Below are 24,129 nucleotides of genomic sequence, written 5' to 3' on the forward strand. Positions count from 1 at the left end.
TGGCCTACTGGGCAAGCCACAGCCAGATGTGGCAGGATCTGGCCATGGTTGCCTGGCAATATCTGTCTTGTCCACTGACCACTGTTCCAAGTGAGAGGGTGTTCAGGATTGCTGGGGATGTTGTGGCACCCCACCGCTCCTGCTTGGATCCTGGTTTGGTGGAGCAGTTGGTGTTCTTGAAAGTGAACCTCCCGCTGCTAGGGTTCCCCAAGCTGCACTGCAGATAGACTGAGTGCCACCCTTCTCACTCTGTCTGCACCAATTTCCTTTTTTCATTTTTTAAAAACCAGTTAATGCCCTACTCTCAGCTGCATGGGGCACGGCACTCACTGCATCACCAGGCAGCAGGGAAAGAACGTGTCCTTGCTGAGCTCACTCTCATGCCAGGCAAACTTGAAGGTATGAGCTGGGGCTATGGGGAAGGAGGCGGCCCCGGGGCTGGCCATGACCACTGAAACTGCACCCTGCCAGGGTAGGGAGGCCTGGTGGGACTCCTGGCAGTGTGGCAGCCTCATAAATGCCAGGACCAATGATCCCCTGGTGAAAGGCAGGTAGGAGGCAACATAAACTCCAGCTAACACATGCACGCACAGTCCTGGCTGGGAAAAGCCCAGACCTGTCATTTCTTTGACAGGCCTGAGGCTTGGTGGTTGCAGTGGAGTTGTGAGGCTCCCAGTGAGCTGAACTTTGCTGCCTGGGATGCCAGCTTTTACCTGTGCTGCTACATCCCCCCTCCTCCAAGCCCCCAGCCTGTCCCTCACTCCCTGACACCTCCATTTCCGCTTTGACTGACTGGCTTTCTTGCCTGTATTACATGCCAAGCCAGCCGCTGGCTTCTTTACTATTTCTTCCATCCAGGACCAGCAGACACACGAACTGCAGGTCCTTCCTCAGCCTGAAAAAGGGGGTTTTCAATCAAAAAGCTTGCTAAAATACATTTATCTACCTATACAGTTGCCCTACTAAAAAGACACCAGATTATCTTACCTGTTGCCAGTCTGTTTAGCCCAGTCTGCTGTCACTGAAAAGTAGCTTATTTCAGATGCCTTGCAGAAGGTAAAAGAAATACCATTGGCTGGATGCAGACATGCAGGCACGTGTGGTTTGTGGCACCGCAAACCTTTTTGTGGTGCCACAAACCACATGTGTTGCACTTTAAACTGTGCACGGCGCTGCTAACTTGCAGCACCAGAGCAAAATTTTCTACCAGGATTTCCCAGTAGCAAAAAAGAAACTGGAAGAAAAAAAATCGGCATAAAGCATGCCAAATTGGCATGCTCCAAGACAAATGCAGAGAACAGGGGAGCAGGCAGCCCAGGGCTGCCTGCTCCCCTGTCTCTGGGTGCTGCAGAGCCCGCATTTTGAGGCACCCTAAGCCCCAGTTGGCTACTCCCCAGCTAGCTAGGGTGCAATGTGGCTCAATATGGGGGAGTAGGCAGCCTTCAGTTGGCTGCTCCCTTGTCTCCGTGTGCCTCAGGCATGTGGAGATGAAGGAACAGGTAGACCTGGGTTGCCTGCTCCCCTGTCTCAAGGCATCATGCCCCAGCCAGCTGCTCTGTGGCTGGCTGGTGTGCAGGGTGCCTCAGCACAGGGGCTCTGCAGAGCACGAAGACAGGGGAGCAGACAGCCCTGGGCTTCCTACTCCTCCATCTCCACATGCTGGTCCCCAGCTGGCTGGGGCACAGGGTGCCTCAGCACAGGGGCTGTCTACTGGTTAGCCCCACACTGAGGAACCTGAAGTCCCAGCCAGCCCCCTGCAGCACATGGAGCAGTGGGACAATGCATCTTGCTGCAAAGCGCATGGGCGTGCACTACACCACAAAGTAGCGTCACAAATTTGTGCTGCTACTATTTCTGCTGCACTCCCCTGCTCATGTGGCTGTAGCCATTATGGGTAACTGTGGAATAACCTGTTAATAGGGGACATTTTTTCATAATCTGGCATACCTAGAGGTTGCCTTTGACCCTGAAGCATGTAGGTTTTTATCACCTGTAAAAAAATATTTTTTATGCTCTCCAGCATAATAATACATGTCCTCATTACCCATACTCTTCTTCAGTCCTATTAATATCCTGAAACCAATTTTTCCACTCCAGCTCTGAGGAAGTAGAAAGTTTACAGCCACCTTTGCTCCCTGCTCCCCTCAAAGGTTTAAGGTTTAAACTTAGTGCACCCGAGGTTTCAGCATTGACCTCTGTAATATCTAGTGAAAATAAATGTCACAAGCAATTACATAGTATACAGAGAAAGTATTATGTTTTAATAATTGTTACATTCCCTGCTTTGTCATTGTAATTCACATCCATATTTAGACTCTAGTCAGACCAACAGCTAAACACTTGCCTAACTTTAAGTGTGTGCTAAATTTGAAATAATCCCACAGAAGTCAATAAAACTATTCACAAGTTTAAAATCAGGGTTATGCAGCAAGTGTTATGCAAAATTAAGGGGTTAAGTACTTGAACAAGAGACCTGATGTTGAAAAGTGCTGTGCTGCTTCTCTTTTCAAAGAACAACAGTACAAACAAATCCTGAGGTAATTAACACAATCCTATATAAACCAACATCTATTTTAATATAATAAAAAGTCTTTCCCTTTCAAAAGCATCCCCAGCCTTTTCTTGATTATGTTGCTTGCATTTTAAAATAACAGAGAGTCTTGACAATGAAGCCCTGAAATGTGTCTACTTAAGAGAGCTGCATTGTTGTAGCTCATCTTCCCCTCCTGCATGTTGGTCATACTCCAGTCTCATTATCAGTATCAATCCCTATTTCCCTGGGTTTGTTCTTTTCTTACAGTTTACTTTGGACTTTTAGGACAGTTCCACCAGCTCAAAAAAGGCAGGTCCCTCCCCCACCTAGCTTTCCTTGCTCATCCATCTCCAGCATCCACTGGTCTCTCCCCACACTATTCCTGATTGCAGACATGACAATGAGAGGGGCTTTACCTACTCAGTCACTGCTGCCCCAGCTCTGGCTGGGAGGCCCTGGGAATGCAGCACTACCCTGGGGAGGATTACACTGGCTCCTCCCTGCAGGCTAGATAGGTCTCACTGTCTCCAAACTTCTCTCTTTCAGGTGACTTGTTTCTAAGACACTGTTGCTGTAGCAACAGGATTTGCTTCTCATTGGTCAGAAGGCACTGACTGTGTAGCAACAATAAGCCTGTCCCTTATTAGATTCCAGAGTAGGAAATACACACATAGGAGTCAGCAAAGCTGGAAGGAGGGGAGGTTTGCAAGTTTCCGGGTGTATTGTTTTGCTGCTGCCTAACACCACCCAAAGAAATGGCAAGAATTCTCTCTAATGCATAGGTAACTAGAAACTGCTCAGAGCAGAAGGCAGACAAGGTTCTTTGGGTAAATTTACTAGACCAACTCAAATAGTTGGGGAAACAGTATTTTGTGCATGTGGGTATTTGTGTGTGTGTGTATTTATAACATTTCTATGTATAAATATGTATAAAAGTAAGAGCTAAGTTCTTCACATTCCCGAAGCATAGATTTTAAGAACAATGCCAAAAATCATGAGAGTTGGCAACACATTGTTCTTTGCAAGGTTTTTGGTGTTTGTACCCCAAAGCTTGCAAAGAACAATTTTTTCTATTTAGCTGGTCGCATAAAAGATATTACATTTACCCTAAGAACCTTGTCTGCCTATGTCCTTAGAAAAACATGGCTCCAACCCACAGCCTCAGAGCAGGAAGCCTTTTGAGCATGAGCTGAAGACAGTAATGTGCAAGGGGAGCAATGTACTCCCCAGGGAGGAAAATCCCAAGGGGACTGTCTGCAAAAGGAGTTCTGCCCTCCCCTTGGAGGCAGACAGCTAACCCTAGCAGGCAAAATGACACTACTTGGCCATTACCCCTACTCTTGCCAAGCATGGACTGAGAAGGAAGGCAGTGAGGAGGAAACATATCCTGCTTCTGTAGAAGGGGACTCTAGCTTTTAATGCATGTTCCACGACAAAGCTTTTTTGGCTTCCGTGTCTCAGGCTGGGAGGACCCGGGTGTCACAGGTGAATAATCTGCTGCACATTTCAGTGTAAAGCATTCTAAACAAGTTCTCAGTGGAAATGAAGTGGCAGGCACTCAAAACCACCTTTGCACTAAAAATGATAGTGTCTAAGAAAACAGGATTAAACAAGTCCAGTCCCTATTTATTTAGCTTTATTTGAGGCATCCGTCCTGTGCATGGGGGGTCTCTGACAGAAATTAAAGTATTATAAACACTGAAATCCAGTACAACAAACTTACCGCTCACTGTTGACATTTTTACAACAGCCTTGTATCTGGTTTTACATGCGCAAGGGAGGGTGGTGATGAGAGCCATATAATGAACTAGCAAATTGGGAGAGAACTTTACAAATGACAGCACCTGATCCTTACATTCTAAAAAATAAATATGTTAAAAAAATCAATCAGAAAAGAGATTGACAGGCATAGCTTAGTGACACTGTGAGTATCTTTGAGCTGCTTCCTTCACAAACACTGTAAGTTAAAGCAAAGCCTAACTCTGCTAACTTTTGCTGCCATTTATTGGAACCCTTAGAACAGCCCAGAATCCTGACATTTCAAAAACAAACTAAAGCTATCTTTGCCTCCACGTGACCTGGGCAGCATTTTGGCACAAGCATACACCAACAGAATGCACCACTGAATTTGTCTTTGTATTAGTGTCTTCCATACCCCACACACATGCTAGGACATCCTACATCTAAGCTGATCCTCCTAACAATACCAGTATTAACCAGACATTGGGTTGCAATCTTTATTAAAACTTAGTGAAATCAATGTAAAGCCTCACCTCTTCCTGCAGTGGGCTTTGGATCAGGCCCATGATGATAAATTTCACTTACTGATGAAGAAATTCCTATTAAACGGATCCTTAAGTATAGCATACAGTGGTCACAAAACAGTGGACTGTATCTCTACATTGAGGAGTATGCAGTAGAGTTACTAGGAGTGGGTAAACAGAGCACTAGCCCCAGGTACTGACTTAAAGGGAGCATAAGGGTGCTCTTATAGGTTACTATTATTATGTTTTACATCTGCAGAATGCTATGCCATCATCAAGTTAGAGCAGTTTCAGACCAGTCAAGAGTTAAGGCTTAATGCCATCTCAGGCTTGCACAACTGTGACATGTCACTAGAAGGCCTAGCGAGCAGAAGCATGGACAGGAGTCAGGACTCTCTTGCTTTTCTGTTTAAACTATGGAATCTTATTTGAAATCTCTGGGACTATCTTGTAAATCATGTGTGACAGGCTGGCTGGCAGTGACTTAGCCCAGGGGTTTTGAAAGGGCAAAAGATGATTGGAGGACTTGGGATTCCCTTTCCTCACCAATCTGGTAATGATTTGGCACAGGGGTTTTGAAGGGGTAAAAGATGATTGGAGGACTTGGGATCCTTTTCCTCACTGATCAGGCCCCAGAGACTCACCTTCTGTGTCCCCTGATTGGCTCCTTGGGTCACCTGGAGGGGGATAAAAGGGCAGCGTGGCTGACTCAGGGGAGGTCAGTGAGGGACCACAAGGAAGGAGATTCAAAGAGCTGGCAAGAGCTGGGCCAGTGGGGCAGGAGCAGTTGCCCCAGAAGAGCCTGAAGGAGTGGGACCTGCAGGCAGCAGTTGGGACCCTCAGCAGCACAGTGTGAGGCTGGCAAGAGAGGCTCCCCACTGGGCTCCAGGATCCCCTATGAGAGGCTGTGGCCAGCAGGAGAGGTTCCCCAGCTCCAGCGAGGATCTAAGCAGAGACCTGAGAGGTTCCCAGATCTGCTTCCAGCTCCTTCAATAAGAGGCCAGGCAACTCCATGTGAGGTCTGGGCTCCAGGAAGGTCAAGCAGCCTGAAGCAATACAAGCAGTAGTAGCTGCCAGCACTGGTGGCTGTGTGGTAGAGCTTTTACCTACCATATGGGAGATCTGAGCTCAAGTCCTAGCTTATGTGACTTGGGGTGAGAAACTTCTCCTTGCAGTGGAAAGGGGCCATTACCCTCCAGGTACCTAGGTCCTATATTCCTTGTCATTTAACATTTTGTATTTTGTGCCTTTTATAGTTCACCAACCAGTATTGTTTGTTCTGCTGTTTGTCTTTTACATTTTGGTTAACCCTGTCTTTTGTCAACTGGATGAATATGTCTATGATTGTAAGTGTCTAATCTTTGTTGAATCCTGTCCTCTCGGGGCATTGTAGTGTCCCCTATACTCCCTGGTTTATACTGATTATTTTCTCAGTATTGTTCTCTCATTAAAAGGTATATGATTTACAGCCCCATTGGTGGTCTGGCTCTGCTCTATAGGGGGAAGAGAGTCCCTACACCTTCCACAGTGCTTGTGCATCTGCTCTGATCCCTTCAATTGGAGAGGGGGTACCTCTTGGAGTACCTCCACGTTTATAAATTTAAACATGAGAGTAGAGCCCTGCAGCTCTACTCTTAGTGCAGAACCACCACATCAGTTTCAGCAAGACCGAATAGCCAGGGAGCTTGGTTCCGCTGAAATCAGCACTGTACCTAGACTCCTAGTGGCCAGGGCAAACTTTTAGAATAGGACCTCCCTTCACCAAAGATAATGATGATAATAATCAGACAACAGGAAAAAAATCATTTTGGGTCACCTTTCTGTCCATGACCTAGGCAGGCGCCCAGTTCACCCATGCCTATGTCTAGCCCTGGTTAAAATTGACATTGCAGCTCCACACTGGGATGGAGCCACTGGGGGTTAGTCCACCAGGGTTTAATACACTCTCAGCAGGGAGATGCCATGGTTTGGCAAAACCAGAGAGCCCAGGGAAGTATGCTTGCCCAGCTCTCTGGTCTTGCTGAAACTGATATGGAGGCTTTATTCTGAAAGCCACAGAGCCCTCATGCAGCAAGACCATCCCCAGAATGCCCTGCACTATCTCCCTTGAGACAGTGGTTTCATGGCAGTGAGACTATGGAATGCGGGGAAACTTGCTCCCCCTAGTTGCACTGTCTCCCTTGAAATGAGCCCCAGGGACAGTGATATCCTATAGCCAGGGGAAGCATGCTTTCCCCACTTCAGGATCTTTCTTGAATACAGCCCTTGTGTAGGGCCAGATGACCCCTTTAGTTGGCCCTAGGCAAACAAACTATGCACTTAGTTGCTTTGCATAGGGCAGCAGCAGCCACTGCCAGGGCTTGAAGCTGCAGTGTGCAGCCCTAGAAGGGAAAAGGAGCTGGGCACAACTGCAGCAGCATGGCAGCAGCATTGCTGTGGCAAAAATAAGCAAAAGTGGTCTTCTTCTTCACTTTGGGCCCTAGGCATGTGCCTAGTTTGCCTGTACATTAATCCAGCCCTACCCCTGGGCAGTGAGATCATGAGGCAAGTGAAAGCACGCTTCCCCTAGCTACATGCTTGCTCTGCAATTAAGCACTCAGGACAACTGTTTTCAGCATGGCGGGCAGGGATGAAGGGGAGACCAGTAGAGATTTGGAGGGTTGTAAGGGGTAAAGCAGCTGTGAGCTGTACATCCCGGGATGCTAGAGGATTGAAAGTAAAGGGTGCCTATATACACGAGCTGCAAGGCTGCAGTGACATACTGTAATTATAACTCATTGAAGCAGACTCAATTAATTGAGACACTCCATGCACTTTAATTACAGTAGCTTTCAGAGCCAGCTTCTCTGATGTGAACAGTCCCTTTGGCATTGGTGATGTGTAGGGAGTGCATAGGGCAGCAGCAGCCCCCCTGAGATTGGCTGCTGCCAACACTGTTGGTGGTGTCTGGGCAGTCACTGCTCACCACCCTTTTCCCCCCGCTGCCCATCATCACTTGGCATCTGCCACCCCCCATCCCCTGCCCCTGACACTGCTGTGGCCACCTGTGGGTGGTCCCCGCTTGGCCCACCCTTGCTGCCAACATCACCACAGCCACCTGTGGGTGGTCCCCAGTTGCCGCTGCCACGCCCCCACCGCCACCACTGTTGCCACAGCCCGTGAGCAGTCACTGTACCCCCCCAGCCTTGGGAGGCACGAGATGTTCATGCCCTTTGGTTTCAGTGAACTTATTTGTGTGAATAAAGACAGTTCTCAAAAGGAAGAATTTCATGAAGACCAAGTCATCTTGAGTCAACATGGAACCAAAAAGATATTTTCAAATATGCAAAAAAGATAGAAAATGCCACCAGCAGTACTGCATAAATGGAGAGAAGCTTCTGTTAAAACCCAAAACTGCACGATACTAATGTAGTTGCATTGCTATTATTTGTTAGCAAAATAAAATTTTGGGACCAGATCCTAATCCTGCATGCATACCCTTTGGTATCTTTAGTCAAGCTATTCACATGAGTACAAATTGTAAGACTGGGCTCCTGAGCCTTGATTCAATATAAAACATCTAGCTTTCACACTGTGGGAACCTTACTAAGATGCAAGGTAAAGCCTCAAAAGGGTGTTTTTCTTCTTGATTTATGTGAGTTAACTATTTTTATTAACACTAACCTAATTTTTTGCAAACTGACATGAGAATAAAAATCCATTTTCTATATCTTTGCCCAAACCTTGCTGTTTTTCTTTTAAAATAGAACTACATCTCTTGAAAATTGCATTGTACCAGTTGCCTATGAAAAATAGTGTGTTTTGCCAAGTAGAAGAAAATTCATATGTGGTCATGCACACAAACAAGTGGTCAGTCTCCTTTATCTTCCAAGTGCCAGAAATTTGCCAAATATTCCAAGAGTTGTTGCTTGAGATGAACTTCCAGAAGGGCTGAGGATATGACCTAAAGACCTGACCCTGCAAATACTTATGCACTTAAGTATCTTTATGTAGCCTTTGAATTAAATGGACTTGCCCATGTGAATGAAATTACTGCAGAATATTTATGTAAGATTGCAGACATAAATTTGCCTTAAAGAGGCATAACAGCTCAGTTATTCTTTCTAAAATAAAGACAGATGGAAACATGGCTTTAAAGTGACCAGTTGTGTTTGAGTACTTCAGTGATTAACTAGAAATCTAATAGGATCCTTCTATACTGGTCTGAATCCTATTAACTATAGAGCTTTGGACTGATAATTATATGAAAAACCCTCTCATGACATTTCTAGTAATTCCTGTTTCCAAGAAGTTAAATTCTGCTTCATTTTTGGCTTTGGGTAGAGAGATGTCTTCATTATCCTCATAACTGCCATTATATTATCATCATTGCTGTCATTCATTGTTGTCATCCTCATCGGCATCACCATAATGTATTATCACTTACTTTTTAAGTCACCCCATGTAACTTAGATAGAACTAAAATAAGCATCTCTTTCCTGTGCTGCTCAAATTTTAAAGACTTGGTTGCTTCTTATTTTATACTATTTGGCTCCCTCACACTAAGTTCTTAGCTCTTAATTATGGATGACTTCCAGAGTGGTGATGAAGCAGATGTAAGGACTGTCAGGCCTGTCTTATCATGTTGCTATGCCAGCTAGGTTATGGTTAGACAAGTGCAAGGATTAAATTGTCATTTTATGGTCAGCATTGGAAAAGACTTAGTATGTCAGTGTTTGTGACTGTGAATTCAGTCTGTATGTGGCAGGTGCTTCCAATACCACTTACATCAGGCTGAGCAGTGTGCTGCTTGCTCCTTCTACTAGAAGGGAACCTAAGCCTGCTTAGCTCTCTGTCTGTATTTCATAATTTTAAAAGGTATGAATGTGCAACTAGGCTACAGCCTTTTGGTTCCTAGAAATTAGCCACTCTGGCCCTCATTGTTACAAAGCTTAAGTAACCCATTGCCAGGGAATTATCATTGGTTCTGAATTAAAAACAGTTGCCTCCCACAGCAGTGATAGGATCCCGTTCTACAGAACATATCACTCTTTCTAAAGCAGATCCATTCCTTGCTAAGCATGCGGCAGACCAGTAGGGCGTTTCCTACATTGAGCCACCCACCTCACTATGCCCAACCACCTTCCAGGCTCCAAGTACCTCCTTGGAGGTGCCTCACATCTAGCCAACCCCCTTCCTGGAGCACACCCACTAGATTTGGGGTAACACTGCCACCACCCAGGGATGGGCTTGATTCTGGCTCTGTGCACCCTGGGAAACACAGACCTAGTAGCTCTTGAGGGTACTTGATTCACTTCAAGAACTTGGGATGCTTCCCTCAGACAGAAGCACAAGTAGTGGTCTCCTTTAATCATCTGAACCAAGGGGGCCCCAAGGCATAATCTAGACCCACTCCCAAAAAGTCTCCCACACTAGGTACAAAGGAGAACTTTATTGGTTACAAGGGGTAGGGTTGGAATAGGGTACAGGGTAGAATCAGAGAACTCCCATAGATTTCATAGACATTAGGGCTGGAAGGGACCTCGGGAGATCATCGAGTCCAGCCCCCTGCCCAAAGGGCAGGAAGTCAGCTGGGGTCATAGGATCAAACTCCCATGGCTGGATAGCTGGATAGCCTTTGATCATGCACCTGCAAGCTGTATATCTAGTTAGATCTCAGGTAGCTTACTCACAAGTATCATCCAGAGGCGGGTGGAGATTCCCTCTGGAGTCAGGCAGTTCCTCGATCATGAGTTTTGAGAGAGAGAGAGCAAGTTTCGGATGGTCCAGCTCTTCTGTCTCTCTGATTCTTCCTCATGGCTGCTGCCCCCTCCTCCTGGGCAGTCCTTAACTTATATAGCCCTTATGACCTCACAACTGGGACAAAGAAATCTTGCTTCTTTTGCTACACAAGTACCTTTCTGCTTTGAGAAAACTTGGAGCTACAATGGTGCTAAAAGGTATGGATAATTTATGAAGCCCGCCTCATACACAGAAGCCAAACCCTCCCCATGAAATTGTACCATATGTAAGCATAAAAATGACTGGAAAACATTCAAACTTCAACTAAAAAATGGGGTGTGGTTTAAGGAAATAGTGGAGTCAAGGTAATGTCAGAACACTTCATGTGCTTCCCTGGAAAAACAATTTACTGTACTTTGTTACAAATATGAAACAAACAAACCAAGTGTTTCAGAGAACATCACTTCCATGTAGCACAGGGCCTGTGCCAGACTCCATTTCCCAGCAGCTTCTGCCCATGTTGCTGCAGCTAGTTGCCATGGAGACCCCAGCAGCAGTGGGGCTATGCTAATGTGGGGCCAGGATTTCCATGAAGACCAACCCCAGAAGCACTGGCAGGGCATGTGGCAGGGAAGGAGCTGCTCCAGGGCTGGGATCTTGTGGTGGTGACAGTGTGGTCCAGATCTGGGGCAGGGGTGTGCAGGCAGCAGATCATGGCTCTACCCCAGCTCTCAGCAAAATCCCAGCCCTGGCCCTGAAGCAGCTCCCTGCCTAGCTACATGCCCTGCCAGCACTGCTTTTCATGGAAACCCTGGCCCCATACTGTCATGACACCACTGCTCCTGGGGTCTCCATGGAAGCTGGCCACAGTGACATGGGCAAGGTCTGGTGGGAAATGGAGTCCGGCCACTGGCTGGATCTGCCATTTTGCCCACCCTGATGTAGCACCTTAGAAATAGTAAATACCAAAGAAATATAAGACACATCTGAGAAGCGTTGGGCTGCATGGTCTTCATTTAAGAACTAGCCAGTTGCCCATCAAAAATGATGGCGGGGTGGGGGCTGGGTTGGAGTGCCACCACCTAATGCCCTATGCTACCACTGTTCTGCCTCTTGCAAGGAGAGGGGTGGGGAAACCGATTAGCTTTTCCATCAGCCCATCAGAGCATGAATAAGTGTTATGGACAAACAGACAGACAGAGTTAGGCTTTTATAATATTAGAATGCAAGCGATTTAGGGAACTGCATTCTCCACTGTAGCCTTTTATTGCAGTAACAGTGCAGAACTCCTGATTATAAATACTATTTTTCTTATGACTTGCCATCACTTTTTGCAGCTCACTTTTGTAATCGAATTCCCTCAGGGCACAACTGTGTCCTGGTGCCCTTGTGCATGGTGCAGCTCTATTGGACCTGCTTGCCTTGGGCATTGCTAAAATTAGCAGAACCTAAATCTCCATGAACATGGATTCCATTTGGTAAAGGAAATCTGGGGAAGGATTGTATTACTTTGTAACAAGGCCACTGGGTAAGTAGATTCCTTAAAGGGGTGGCTCTTCCCAAAAAGAAAAGTGCACATGTTTTAAAGCAGCTGTGAGAGGAACCTGAAGTTTGCTTCCTGTTTTGGGGAGAAAATGAAACTGCACCAACAACATATTTAAGGAAGTTCATTAGTGTAGATGTGTACAGATACAGTCAGAGAAGAGAATCAGCTTTGCTGAGTGATTCTGCCCTTCCTTCTTCAGAAGAAAGCACAGGCAAGCAGCATGTACACATATTTCTACAGTTGGTACAAATGAACATTACCCATCACTGTAAGGGTGACCAAAGTTTGCACATCTTGAGAATTAATTTTGCAAGAGATTCCCCCATTCTTAAATGAAAAAGCTTATTTTCATGAACTCTTTCTCCATTATCAGCTAATATGCCACCATCATGTCCAAATGCCCAGTTTATCATTATCTGGAGAGATAATGGTTTATATTTATTCTGCACCATCTGTTTTTCAAAAGGGAACAGAATCATACAGAGCTGCACAATTTGTAATTCAACCACTGGAAGGTACCAGGCTATACATTTTATATAAGCAAGATGATAGATGATTTAGTGAGAAAATGCACAGAGTGCAATAATACTATTTATAACATTTCTGCTGTTTGTCCCCCAGCAACAATTTACGTTTCCTGAGACTTCCTTTTCCAGTGGTCATTGATTTTTTTACTAATAAATTTAGCTGAGTCTCTTTTTAGCCTTCCCCTTTGATTATAAAGACTAGATCTCTTTTAAAGCCTTTTTAAATATCTTCTTTCAGCCACTAACTGGGGCTTTTTATGACATGGGCAAGCTTGGGGGAAGAATCTGAATGATCAATGGTAATAACAAATCAGAGCATTTATAATTATAGTCCAAGCAACTGAGCCTCAGTAGTGATTGCCATATTATTATATATTTCCCCACAAAAAAGGACTGAACACTAGCAAAGTATGAAAGTGTGAAAATTTCTCACACTGTTCTTTTTTCTGTATGTACCTTTAATGCTTAATTCAAAATCTAGCGATCATTTAAACCTTTCCTAGGCACTTGAGATTTTGCAAAATGACTTCAGTTGTGCTATCATGCAGTCAGCTCCATGGTGGTAGCACTGTTGGGAGTCCTAGTTCAAGAAGGCTTCTGGTTGCTCCTGGCATTTAAACACTGTGTTAATTAAACCTGCTTTGAGCAGTTAGATAACAGGGAGCTGAAACCTGGGGTATGCTGTAACATAGCCTCATTTCAGCCCTGGGCCCTTTTGGGAGCTGTTTCATCTCTTTAAGAAAGCCTCAGTGTGGCTCTAAGGGCAGGTAAAGGCACGATGAGATGTAATGCACAGTCCACACAATAGTGCCTCCTGCCATGCCACACATGCATGGCACAAGGTTTGATTGTGGTTTCATGAATCTGATCCCATCATGCCTCATTGCGGGTGCAGGGGGAGCCTGAGCCTAGGCTAAACCCTGGACCAACAAAAAGCAAGATCCTGTGACTAGGAGCCCCCTCCACTGACAGGGTTCCCAGCTGTAGGGACACCCCATGGGGTGCCCATGGCAGGGTGACTGCAGCTGACATAGTGTCCCAGCTGTGGTACCCCAGCCATGCTTCATGCCCTTCTGAAGCTGGAAGACCACAAATGATGCAGTGTCCCAGGCATGGGGGTACTCCATGTCATGGGGATGCCATGCACACTTGTGACCCCCCCCCCAGCTGGGAGCTCCAATTTGCTGACAGGGCTCCCAGTTACAGGGCCCCCTGGCCACACATTCAATTAATGGCAGAATAGGAGGCAGCAACAAAATTACTACACATATTTTGTGGAATAACTTTGTAGCTTATTCCTCTTTTTATCATGCCTATAACTGAACAAACATGAGGCTGTGCAACCACTTAAGGCCTGATTAACTGGTGTAGATGGGGCCTAAGTTACAGCAGCTTGTCATGGCCTCCTGTACAGCTGGGATTAGAATCAGACCCCCACACCCAGTTTTGTGCCTTAACCATGTTTACTCTGTCATACTTTATTTTCTAGATCAGGTTTGACAGTTTGAAAGCTGCACCCAGATCAAGGCCCTCTGGACCAATGCATAATTCATATCTGCTCAGTGGTGGACAGACTCTCTGAGGTGCCAACTGGCTTCAATTCCCATTAGGTTTTACCAAAGTTGAGGATGTCTTGTGTCTTCTAGGATGTGGGTCCTGAGAAAAGCAGCCTGCCATTTTATCTCTTAGCATAGTTGTAGTATCACTATAATTACCAGTGTGAGACATCCAACTTATTTTCCTGTGCTCTGCAGAATTATAATTTAATTATATTTATAATTATAATTATAATTAAATGCTTCCCAAGTTACATAATTAAATTACAATGAAATTCCAAAACTGACTTCCAATTGCTGTTCCAAGCTAGTAGAATGTTCTTTCAACATGAGATAAAAATATAGTTGTTTATAAAGTGTTACTGGAATGATTAAGAAAACTTCTCCAAATACTCTGTTGATTTTATAAACCTTTTTTCCTATTCCCCTCTTCTGTTGTCATCAGTTTTATTATATTTGGCTCAGAGAGGCATTCTCTGTGGAAAAAATTCAGAAAGCCAATGTGAAGACTATGCATTACCCCTATTTGGATTACACCTCAAAACCCAGAACCTCAGAAGTGCACTTCTGAGCACTTAACTCCTACTCATTTCAAGGTAAGTACCTAAATACCTTTCAGGATCTGGGCCACAGTGCTTAAAGGACAGTTTGAGGTTATTCTGGGCACAAGCTTTGAGCTGGTTCTCTTCTCAAGGATGAATTTTGACTAACATTGCAAAAATGAGATCAAGGACCATGATGTAGGAAAGAGGAGTAACTGTCCAGGGCAACACTCCCCAGCCTGAGTCCTGAAGACAACAGTCTTGCACAACAGTAATTACTTGAGTCAGCAATAAAGTCCTCCTGGACAGTAGGAGGACGATGGTATTTCCTTAACAAGACAGTTGGTCTGTCTTTCTGAGAGGTAGCTTGTTTTTTGGCTTTTCTCCCTCCACCCCTCATCAACATCACTGTCACTGGCCCTCTGTGTAGGCTAAGTCTTTTAGCTACCATCACAGTATACATGTGCCTCTGGCCTTTTGATACTTGACAAGAAAACAGTGATTTCAAAAGGCACTTACACATGTACCAGACACCTGCTCTGACGTGCTAATTAGCGTGCGTTGGAGCAGACTCAATTAACCAAGTCTTCTGGATCATGCCAATTAGCATGCTCCAGCAGCCTGAACATCACAGGTATTCAGCATCCCCACGCTTCAAAATGGTGGCAGGGACACTTTAACTAAAGCTCGCCAAACGAACTTTAGTTAAAGTGCCTCTGCCACCATTTTGAAGTGTGGGATGCTGAATACACAAAATGCTGCAGGCACGTTAATTAGAGCAGCTCCTGAGAGCTACTGTAATTAAAGCACCACCCCCATACCCGCCACCCTGGACCACGTGAAAAGCCACCCAAAGGGTAGATGTTTTTCAGCCTATACATGTTCATGAAACAAATGAACAAAACACCATGCACGGAACATGTCTTTATTAAATAAGCAAGCAAGCACAGAAGTATAATGTGTAGTGCTTAATATTCATACAGTACTAAAAATATAAAAATAGAAATAAAGTTTCACTGATAGCAGTTTCACTCACAAATATACAAGGAAAAGTGCTGTCAAGCGACATCATGCTACACAACTTGCCAACTGCTGTACCAACAGCTTTTTTTCCAATAGAACTAAAATATTAAAATCTGCTAGTCCGTCACAGCTTTTATTGAGACAGAATCTAGGGCTAGTAAAATAAGGCCTCCTGCAGCTGAAAACTTAAAAATATAAATGCAATTAACTGAGGATCAAAAATAAAATGATTCTGGAGAATCTCACAGTAATGGTAGACTGCTCCAGGTTGGGTATGCAACTGCCTGAGGGCAAGTTAGGGAACTAAAAAGACGTACAGAAATAAACTTGAATCATGATTAGAATTCAGACTGTTCTTGGCTGACAGTCAGTAACTGCAACTGTATCCTGCACTGCTGCTTGTGTTCTACTCCCCTCTACTGGAATATTTATCAAATATCTTCTCTACTGCTATTTCATTTATGTATTTGTACCAGCCTAGACATCCATCAACTTATGTCTAAATGGGTCCTGTAGCGCAAAAACACTAAGTGCCCTCAAGTGCTGTGATTTCATTGAGAAGAGAAAGCACTGTTTGTCCTGATATGTTCAGTCTCAAACTCATGTCTCTACAGAAAACCAGGGAAGCGCATAGAAAATCGCAGGAAAAATGGCCTTGTGAACAGAAGTCCAGCACAAGGTCTGTGCACCACGTAAGTCACACTATTGTGAATGCCTGCATGAGACTCAAGTGGCAAAAGGATTCTTTTAATGGCCTTCTGCCCAAGGACAAACCTCATCTCTATGAATACAACTACATGTTGTCAGCTGTGAGAGCATGTGTAAGTGTGTGCGTGGGGAGGGGGGATGGTGACCACAGCTGTGTCTCATGAACAGGTCAGTCTCACCAGTAAATGGTATCCCCTCAGAAACCACAGAGATAATGGAAGCGCAGAAATTAAAGGAAGTCCCCATCTTTATCCATTACCATTTTGCGACAGGGTTATTTTGTACTTGTTACTCCAGCTATAAAAATAAATGTGACAACTAACCCCTGAGATCACTCTCGCGTACAGTTTTGGCCTGTTACTGATTTCCCTCTGAAATAAACTTCTATTTGGTTTTCTGAAAGCTAATTAGGTTCCAATGAAAAGCTTTTATAAAATACATTAATAATTGTGGGACTGAAAAGGTGTACATTCTAGCTACGTATATGATATATACCTTATATAATACATTCCGTAACAGCTGAGTATTCTAATATTATCTAGGAGGTTCTTGAATGTGAATGAAGGATTAAAGTACTAAAAGATAAACATTTGTTCCAGATCATAATCATATTCCCTATGGTTTAAACTTCTTTGTTTTTAAATCTTGTTACACACAATAGCTACAGTAGTTTGTCCAGCAAGTAATAAATGAATGCATAAAGCACTTCTAGCTAGTATTTGAATATTGTATGCATGCATTTTTATAAATAAAAGTCAAATGTGAGGTCACACTTTCCCATCTTCTGTTTATAAACTAAATCAAATTTCTCATTCATTGAAACAGTGAAGATGTCTTTCCATAGTCCAACTCGTCCTGAAACACAGAGAAGGAACACAAATCAAACTGTTGATATAGGGCAGAACACCAGCTTTTCTAAAAATTCGGTGTGCATGTCAGGCACCAAACATCTCCTATAAGCTGCTGATCAACTTTAACTTAAATGAGACTCAAGAGTTCTCAGCCTCTGCCAGGAGGTATGGTTCAGAATCAAATCATAATTAGTATCAGGCTACCCTTCAAATAGGAACCCAAGCCTTGAGCTGATTGGGTGAATTATATCCAAAAGCTATTCAGTGGGCGTGTCTACATGAGACATTTATTGCGGAGTAGACTAATTAGCTCCGCAGTAAACATCTCCTGTCTATATGCACAGCCCTATTAAGCCACAGGAAACTAATTAATACAAGTACTATCCTGCTGCAGAGTTTTTTCATGAGCAGCAGCACGTGTGTAGATGGTGACATGACTGGCTGGGTCATGAGGGTGCTTCAGTGCAGGGCCTGCCTGCTGGCTAGCCCCACGCTGGATCACCGTCATGCCTCAGCCAGACCCTCCGTAGCACACTGAGCCGGGTCAGAGATGCCCTGAGCTGGCAGGCTGAACCACCCTGCCCTGGGTCTCTACCAACCGGGGCTGCTCTGACCCAGCTCAGCTTGCTACAATCCTGGGCACACATGTAAACATGGCATCCAGGAACAATAAACTCTGGCATGACAAGCACTAGACTTTATTGCTTCACCTTAACAGCACGTGTAGATGCACCCAGCATCTTGCAAGATTAGTCCCAATATACTTAGAAAACAATAATGGATACTGAATTTAGCTTAAATATTAATTTACATGTGGATTTCAGACTTAATGGAATATAATGGTGGTTTAATTATCTCATTAATGAACAAGAAAAGCATTTATATCAGTAAATTCATCATGTATTGATAGGAGAACATAGAAGACAATAACATATCAAAGTGTATTAAATGGTTTTATGTTATCTATCACAGGCATTTATAACAATATACATGCAGTAAAGCAGTCAATCAAATATGAGTAAGCCTAGATTGTATGTCAAATATAGTAAAATTAGAGACCTGATTTGTGCACAGAAATTTGAGTTTTGTGTACACAATAACTGCATGCACATTTCTGTAGGTTCAATTTAGGCATTCATGTTTGAAAAATTATTTCCTTATGTAAAATATTATTACTGCCCTGCTGAATTCAACTAACAACTTAATTTGAAAATAATGACAAAGTTGTCAATAAAATGTTCTAATTCTGATATACCACTGCATTCTTCCAGTTTAAGCCATATAAAATTACCTGGGGCAACACAGTGGTGAATCAGGGCCATAAATTAAACCACCACAAGTTGGGACTTAAAAAGGATGATTTCCCTCTAACTTACACTAACATGTATGAAGAGAGGCGCCATTAAAACTTAGAGTTGTTTAACAGGCAAAACTGACAGTAAAAACACAACCATGCTACTACATAAATAACTCATACTGTACTAGCACGAAAAACATAACAAGCACAAAACCTGATTGTGGATTTGATGCACTGGGAAAACTCCCTTTTACCTTCATATAGGTTGCTTATATGTGGTGGCAAGGACAAAAACTGGCCTTCAGGATAGTCTGTAAGTTTTGCCAGAAAGCTATAGAATGGAGTCTCTCTCTGAACACATCTTGACTTGAGTCCAGAGGAAGCTTTGGTTAAATCTGGGGGTTTTGGCAGATGCTATTTTTCTTGAGTCAAACAGGGCAGACAGTACTATTATTAAAAAAATTCTTGTAGTCATAAGTCTGGTAGCAAATTCAATTGTGACCCAGCAACTCTTTTAGGATACATACTGTATAGTGTGCAATATGAAATCATATGTTATCCTTTGAATGTTTTTTTTTTAAATATCTTCCTTTGTCTAGCAAAGATAGACAAGAAACCTTGTTATTCCTGAATGTCTAATGATACCTTAGAGACAAATTACAAGCTTGATAAATGAAACACTGCAACATATTTTCTGAGCATCTATTTGTCAACTATAAAGATTGAGAGCTTGTCAAAAAGTCACCCACCTGGTTTATGATTTGAATCATGAAACTGTGTAATTTATGATGTGATATGAAGCAAATCTAAGTAACATAGCTAATCAATGTTCTGCTTTCACAGCAGTTCAAGGTTATCTTCAGAGTAAAGATCAGAGCGCTATAAGAAAAAGAAATTAAAGAACCAAAATAAAGCAAAATAATAAGGTGGATGTAACAGATGGTAAATCAAAACTATTTTGAATAAATTGCAGTAAACTGTTGTGTTATTGCAGCTATTCTATATCAGATAAATGAAGAGTGGCAGAAAATATGTTAATGAAGCTGCATTTTAAAATACCAAAATAATCCAAAAGCCAAAAACTGCAAACAAAATTACCTAAGAATAAGGAACTTTAATAAAAAGCAGACAGCAAAAAAACATGAAGGTGTCTAACTGACTACTATAGCACCTTTCTTTTCTACCACAAAATGGAGGATTACTTCTGTAAAAGTTTACATACAGCACCACCATACTGGGGCACTGATTCCTCAGATCTACTGTAAAGCAAGAAATAATAACAACAGCAACAGAATGGCAACAAACTTCACATATACACATGCACACACACAGAAGATAGTTTACTTTTGTGTCTACTGTGACCTCCATCAAAACACCAGGCTACAGAGTTCACAGTATAGTCTTGCTTTTTCTTTCTGACTCCCATTGGAAGGTGTGTTGTCTCTATAAAAGCCAGTCAGTGAGACAGAGGAAGCTGTGATGCCATCCCCTGACCTACTGAGCTACAGCTAGAGAGTTAAAGGAAGAAGTTACTTTTGGCCCATCCTGGGCAAGCTGAATGACGAGCCAAATTTTAACTTAAATATCCTATTGTACCACAGGGAATGATGAGTTTCTCTCCAGATGACCTCTCTTTCAATTTGCTTTCCTGTTCTCAACCAGAATATTGATCGACAGTTGCAGCCCCACCACATACTCTACCCATTATGAGTACTGCATGCAGCTGCCCCACAGGTATCAGAGCACTTTGTATTTTTCACATATTATATGTACTACACCATTCCAGGATACAGGGAAAGACTTGACAATAATTTTGTTTTAGCATTTGTGCTTACATAATTAATTTAATCTATGGATCTCATTGAGTGTGTTACCCATCACACATCTCTGTGTTCTCATCAGGGGAAAAATGTGTTAACCCAAATGAGCTGTTTTTCAACAGAGAAATCCTATTAAAAACAAGGCAGACTGTAGTCTTTACACAAGATAATAGCCTGAGTAAAAGCTTGTTGTCGCTGTCTTCCCACTGTAGAAACTGCACTTTGCATTGAAAATACTGCCATATAGTTTAGCCTTTACTTTAATTCAAGCTATGAACTCCATTGTCACCACTAGTATTTCACCTTGAGTTAGTTAACTGAAATTAGCTGACTCAAGAACATGCCTTCATTCCTAGTTAAAGCCCAGCCTGAAAATGAGGTAAGAATTATTAGTATAACTATTTTAGAAACAAACATGAAAGATTAGAGTACAACGATGCTCTAGCAGGAAATAATTCTTTGCAATGCTGGTTCTCAGTTCCTACTCTCACAAATGAAAGCATATATTGTATCTTTTGAAACCAGATTTGCAAAAGAACAGATATTATAGACAAAAAAGAGGACCTTTGGATACCAGCTGTTGCCTGAAGAGACCAATACTGATTTTTTAGTAAGGTAGTACAAGTGGAATGACCCTAATAATGTATTTCAGGTGAAATAATGGGAGAGTTGACACAGAATTACTAAATAACAGTAACAAATTAAGGAAAGGAATATAATTAATGCCAGTCAATATGATTTATGGAATACAGATCACGTAAAATAAATCTGGTTTCATTTTAAGAAGATTAAAATTTGGTTCAAATTGATTTTTGTAAGGCACTTAATGTTGCACCATATATAACCAATAAAGCACCCATTAAATGAATTAAAACCGACTCTTAAAAACTAGCTGTCAATGGGGAAACACCCATAAATAAGGGTGCTTGTGGTAGAGTTCTGAGGAAACCAGGATTTACCCAATCCTAGTCGATAATTTTATCCATCATCTGATGGTAAATATATAATCAAGGAAGCTGATAACATCTGTAGACACCACAAATACCATACTTACTCAAATCTAAGGCAAGGTATTATTCCCCATACCACATGGGGAGAAAAAGCCTTGTCTTGGATTTGACTAACAGCTTGGGAAGGCAGCTGCTGTGGCTCCAGCCCCAATCTGGCCCCAGACCCAGCTATCACTGCTACCTGTCCTGGGCTGGGGCCAGGCCTGGGGACAGAGCTGCCACCACCACTGCTGCCTGGCCAAGGTTGGGAGTGGCTCAAGGAGGCTTATGCGGAGGAGTGAGGGGGGAGAAAGAGCTTGCAATGTAGAAGCTCAGGGGGGACTATATGGTGCACAGGGACAACATGGGGGAGACCATGAAGCGTGGGAGCAGGGAATACAGGGAAGACTGAGCAGTGTAGTGCACAGGAGCATGGGGGAGGGTGCATGGTGCAGGGCGGAGGGTGGGTGAAACTGCACAGTGGCAGAGGATTTGTTACAGTTCCAGCTCTGCTGCCTGCCCCAGGCTCGTGCCCGGGCTGAGCTAGAGTAGAGTGATTGCTACTGCCACTGCAGGGCCAGGGCTGGGGCCCCTGCATAGGATAAGCAACAGCTGAGGTGTGGGAGAAAGGGCACATGGTAGGGGGGCAAGTGTTAGGTCACCTGCCCCTCCACTGCTGTTTTCTCAGGTGCTTGCCTCCCTCCACCTCTACTTCCCCTACTGCAGCAGTGAAGGGGATGAACTTAAGACAACCCTCTAATAATTGGATTCTATTCATGGAAAATTATAACAAAGTTATAGAATCTAATTATGGAGGTATCTTCTTAAATGCAAAATCATCTTGGATTCAAGTAAATATGATTGTTGGCTACAAAGGACCAACTCACGGGATCTTAATAAAGTCTAATGTATTGGACAGGATGTGAGGTTACCAATAAAATCATAAATGCAAACTTTGAGTTATGGGTGGTACTGCTCACCTTAGCACAGACACACACACACATGCACTCACTCATTCAAACCCATGTCATTCTAACCCATGTAGTATACTGAATAGCAGTTGCTGTAGTGATATGGTGTCGATATATCTACCTATCCGAGGCCCTGGAGTCTGCTGTTGATGGTCAGCTTCCTTCAAGGTGATGTGATCTCCAGAAGGGGGTCATCTGCTTGTCCTTGTCTTTCGGTAGGTCAGGTGCTGGATGAGAGGGCGCCACTGAGGGTCACGCTTCACTGCCTTTTATCCCTTTCTGGCAGACTTGTGTGAGCCCCCAGGATCATCTTTGCTACCCAATTCTGGAGGTCCCTGTTGCAAGTGGCTCTTGAGTAGTACCTGACAGCTGTTAATCACAGGGGTTTCTGCCAGCTGGTACCTGAAGTTTTGGGAGTCCACCCTTGACTTATTGACTTAATGGCCGTATTGTCATGGGTTACAGGAATAGTCCATAGGGTGAGTGCTCAGTTCCAGGAATCAGTTCTTTAGCTTGATTAGCTTAAAATGGAGTTCCTTTGGCTAGGCTTTGTCTACTGATGATTACCATTCACTCGCATTCACTCAACAGATTTTATTACTTTACAATTTCAATGCAAATTTAACAATGGTCCAGGGTGTAACTTCATTCTACAGGCAGTACATTTGTTAAGAGTTTAAAAGTATAAAATACAAAATACAAAATGCTATGGTAAAGACAAGACAGATGAAATATGAAAATGCAGTAAGAAATATATAAAAATGCAATGTGAGTTAGTGAGGATTGAAGGTTACTGGGGACAGTAGGTGAGTTAGGTTAGCACAGGATATATTTACAGTCTTTGCAGTGGATATTTTAGTTCTTTTGTTTTCTTTAGTGACACTGAGCTTAATTAATATGTACATGTAGTTTCTAGGTTTCTCTTGCAAAAAGCCACTTCAGCTTTCTGGCTTGCTCTGAGCCTTGCCACACCCATGCAATGAGTGTGCTACATCTCTGTCAATACTTAGAAAAAAAGAAATGGACAAAATTGGTGGGTGCAGGCAAGAAGGGGCTTGTTATATCCATGTCCAGAAGGGAAATGTACAAAGGGGGCTTTCTACTACCTGATAATAACAAAAAATGGATAGTCATTCAGAGTCATTCAGAGTGGACTGCCTGGTAGCCTAGCCCTATTCAAGCAAAGTGTATTTTAATATAGTCAAATGTAAGGGCATATATTTAATAAAGAATTTAGTCCATAACTACAGAATGAGCATCTCACATCAGTGACTCTGAAAAGAACCGGGATGTCATAATGTACAAATAAAGTCAACAGGAGTTTCTATTGTGATGCTATGGCAAAAAAGGGCTAAAAATTCATTGAATATACAATGAGAATAATAGGTAGAAGCAGAGAAGTGGTTTTACTTCTGTATGTGGCATGGTGAGCCTGATAATTGAAATCTGCATCCAGTCCTTGTACCCAAGTTTTAAAAAGGATGTGGAAATCTTGGAGAGGATCAGCAATAACACCAGTGTGTTAAATGTAAAGTCAGATACATTCACAATGACAATGAGGCATATATTTTTAACAGTGTGGGTAGGTAACCATGGGAACTAACCATGGAATTGGTGAATTCTCCATCTCTTGGGGTCTTCTAATAAAGACTGACTGTCTAGAAGGCACGCTTTGCTCAATCACAAGTTATGGGGCTCGATACTCAGATAACGCTGTAGGATTCTACAGCCTTCAGTAACCAAAATAGATTTGATGATCTAATGATCTCCTCTGTCCTTAA

The 24,129-nt window shown here is 43.2% G+C and overlaps 1 protein-coding gene across 2 annotated transcripts in view; it reads right to left on the bottom strand.

Annotated features, from left to right (window-relative positions):
- Window positions 1-15,606: 15,606 nt before the first annotated feature.
- The window catches only part of SULT4A1 (sulfotransferase family 4A member 1), a 48,142-nt gene continuing 39,619 nt past the window's right edge, over window positions 15,607-24,129 (bottom strand). Inside the window, exons 7-8 of one of the 2 annotated variants that reach the window (XR_016441894.1) lie at window positions 19,318-19,447; window positions 15,607-17,275 (exon numbers count right to left, since the gene is read on the bottom strand). Coding sequence is in view for 1 of the 2 variants with exons in the window: in XM_090043765.1 (XP_089899891.1) it covers window positions 17,163-17,275 (113 nt within the window). In the remaining variant the exon portion in view is untranslated. The remainder of the gene's footprint in view (window positions 17,276-19,317; window positions 19,448-24,129) is intronic. The other variant, XM_090043765.1, reaches the window with a different exon arrangement.

Source organism: Crocodylus siamensis, chromosome 4 (assembly GCF_052110815.1).
Source record: "Crocodylus siamensis isolate JL-2025a chromosome 4, ASM5211081v1, whole genome shotgun sequence".
NCBI classification, from domain to species: Eukaryota; Metazoa; Chordata; order Crocodylia; family Crocodylidae; genus Crocodylus; species Crocodylus siamensis.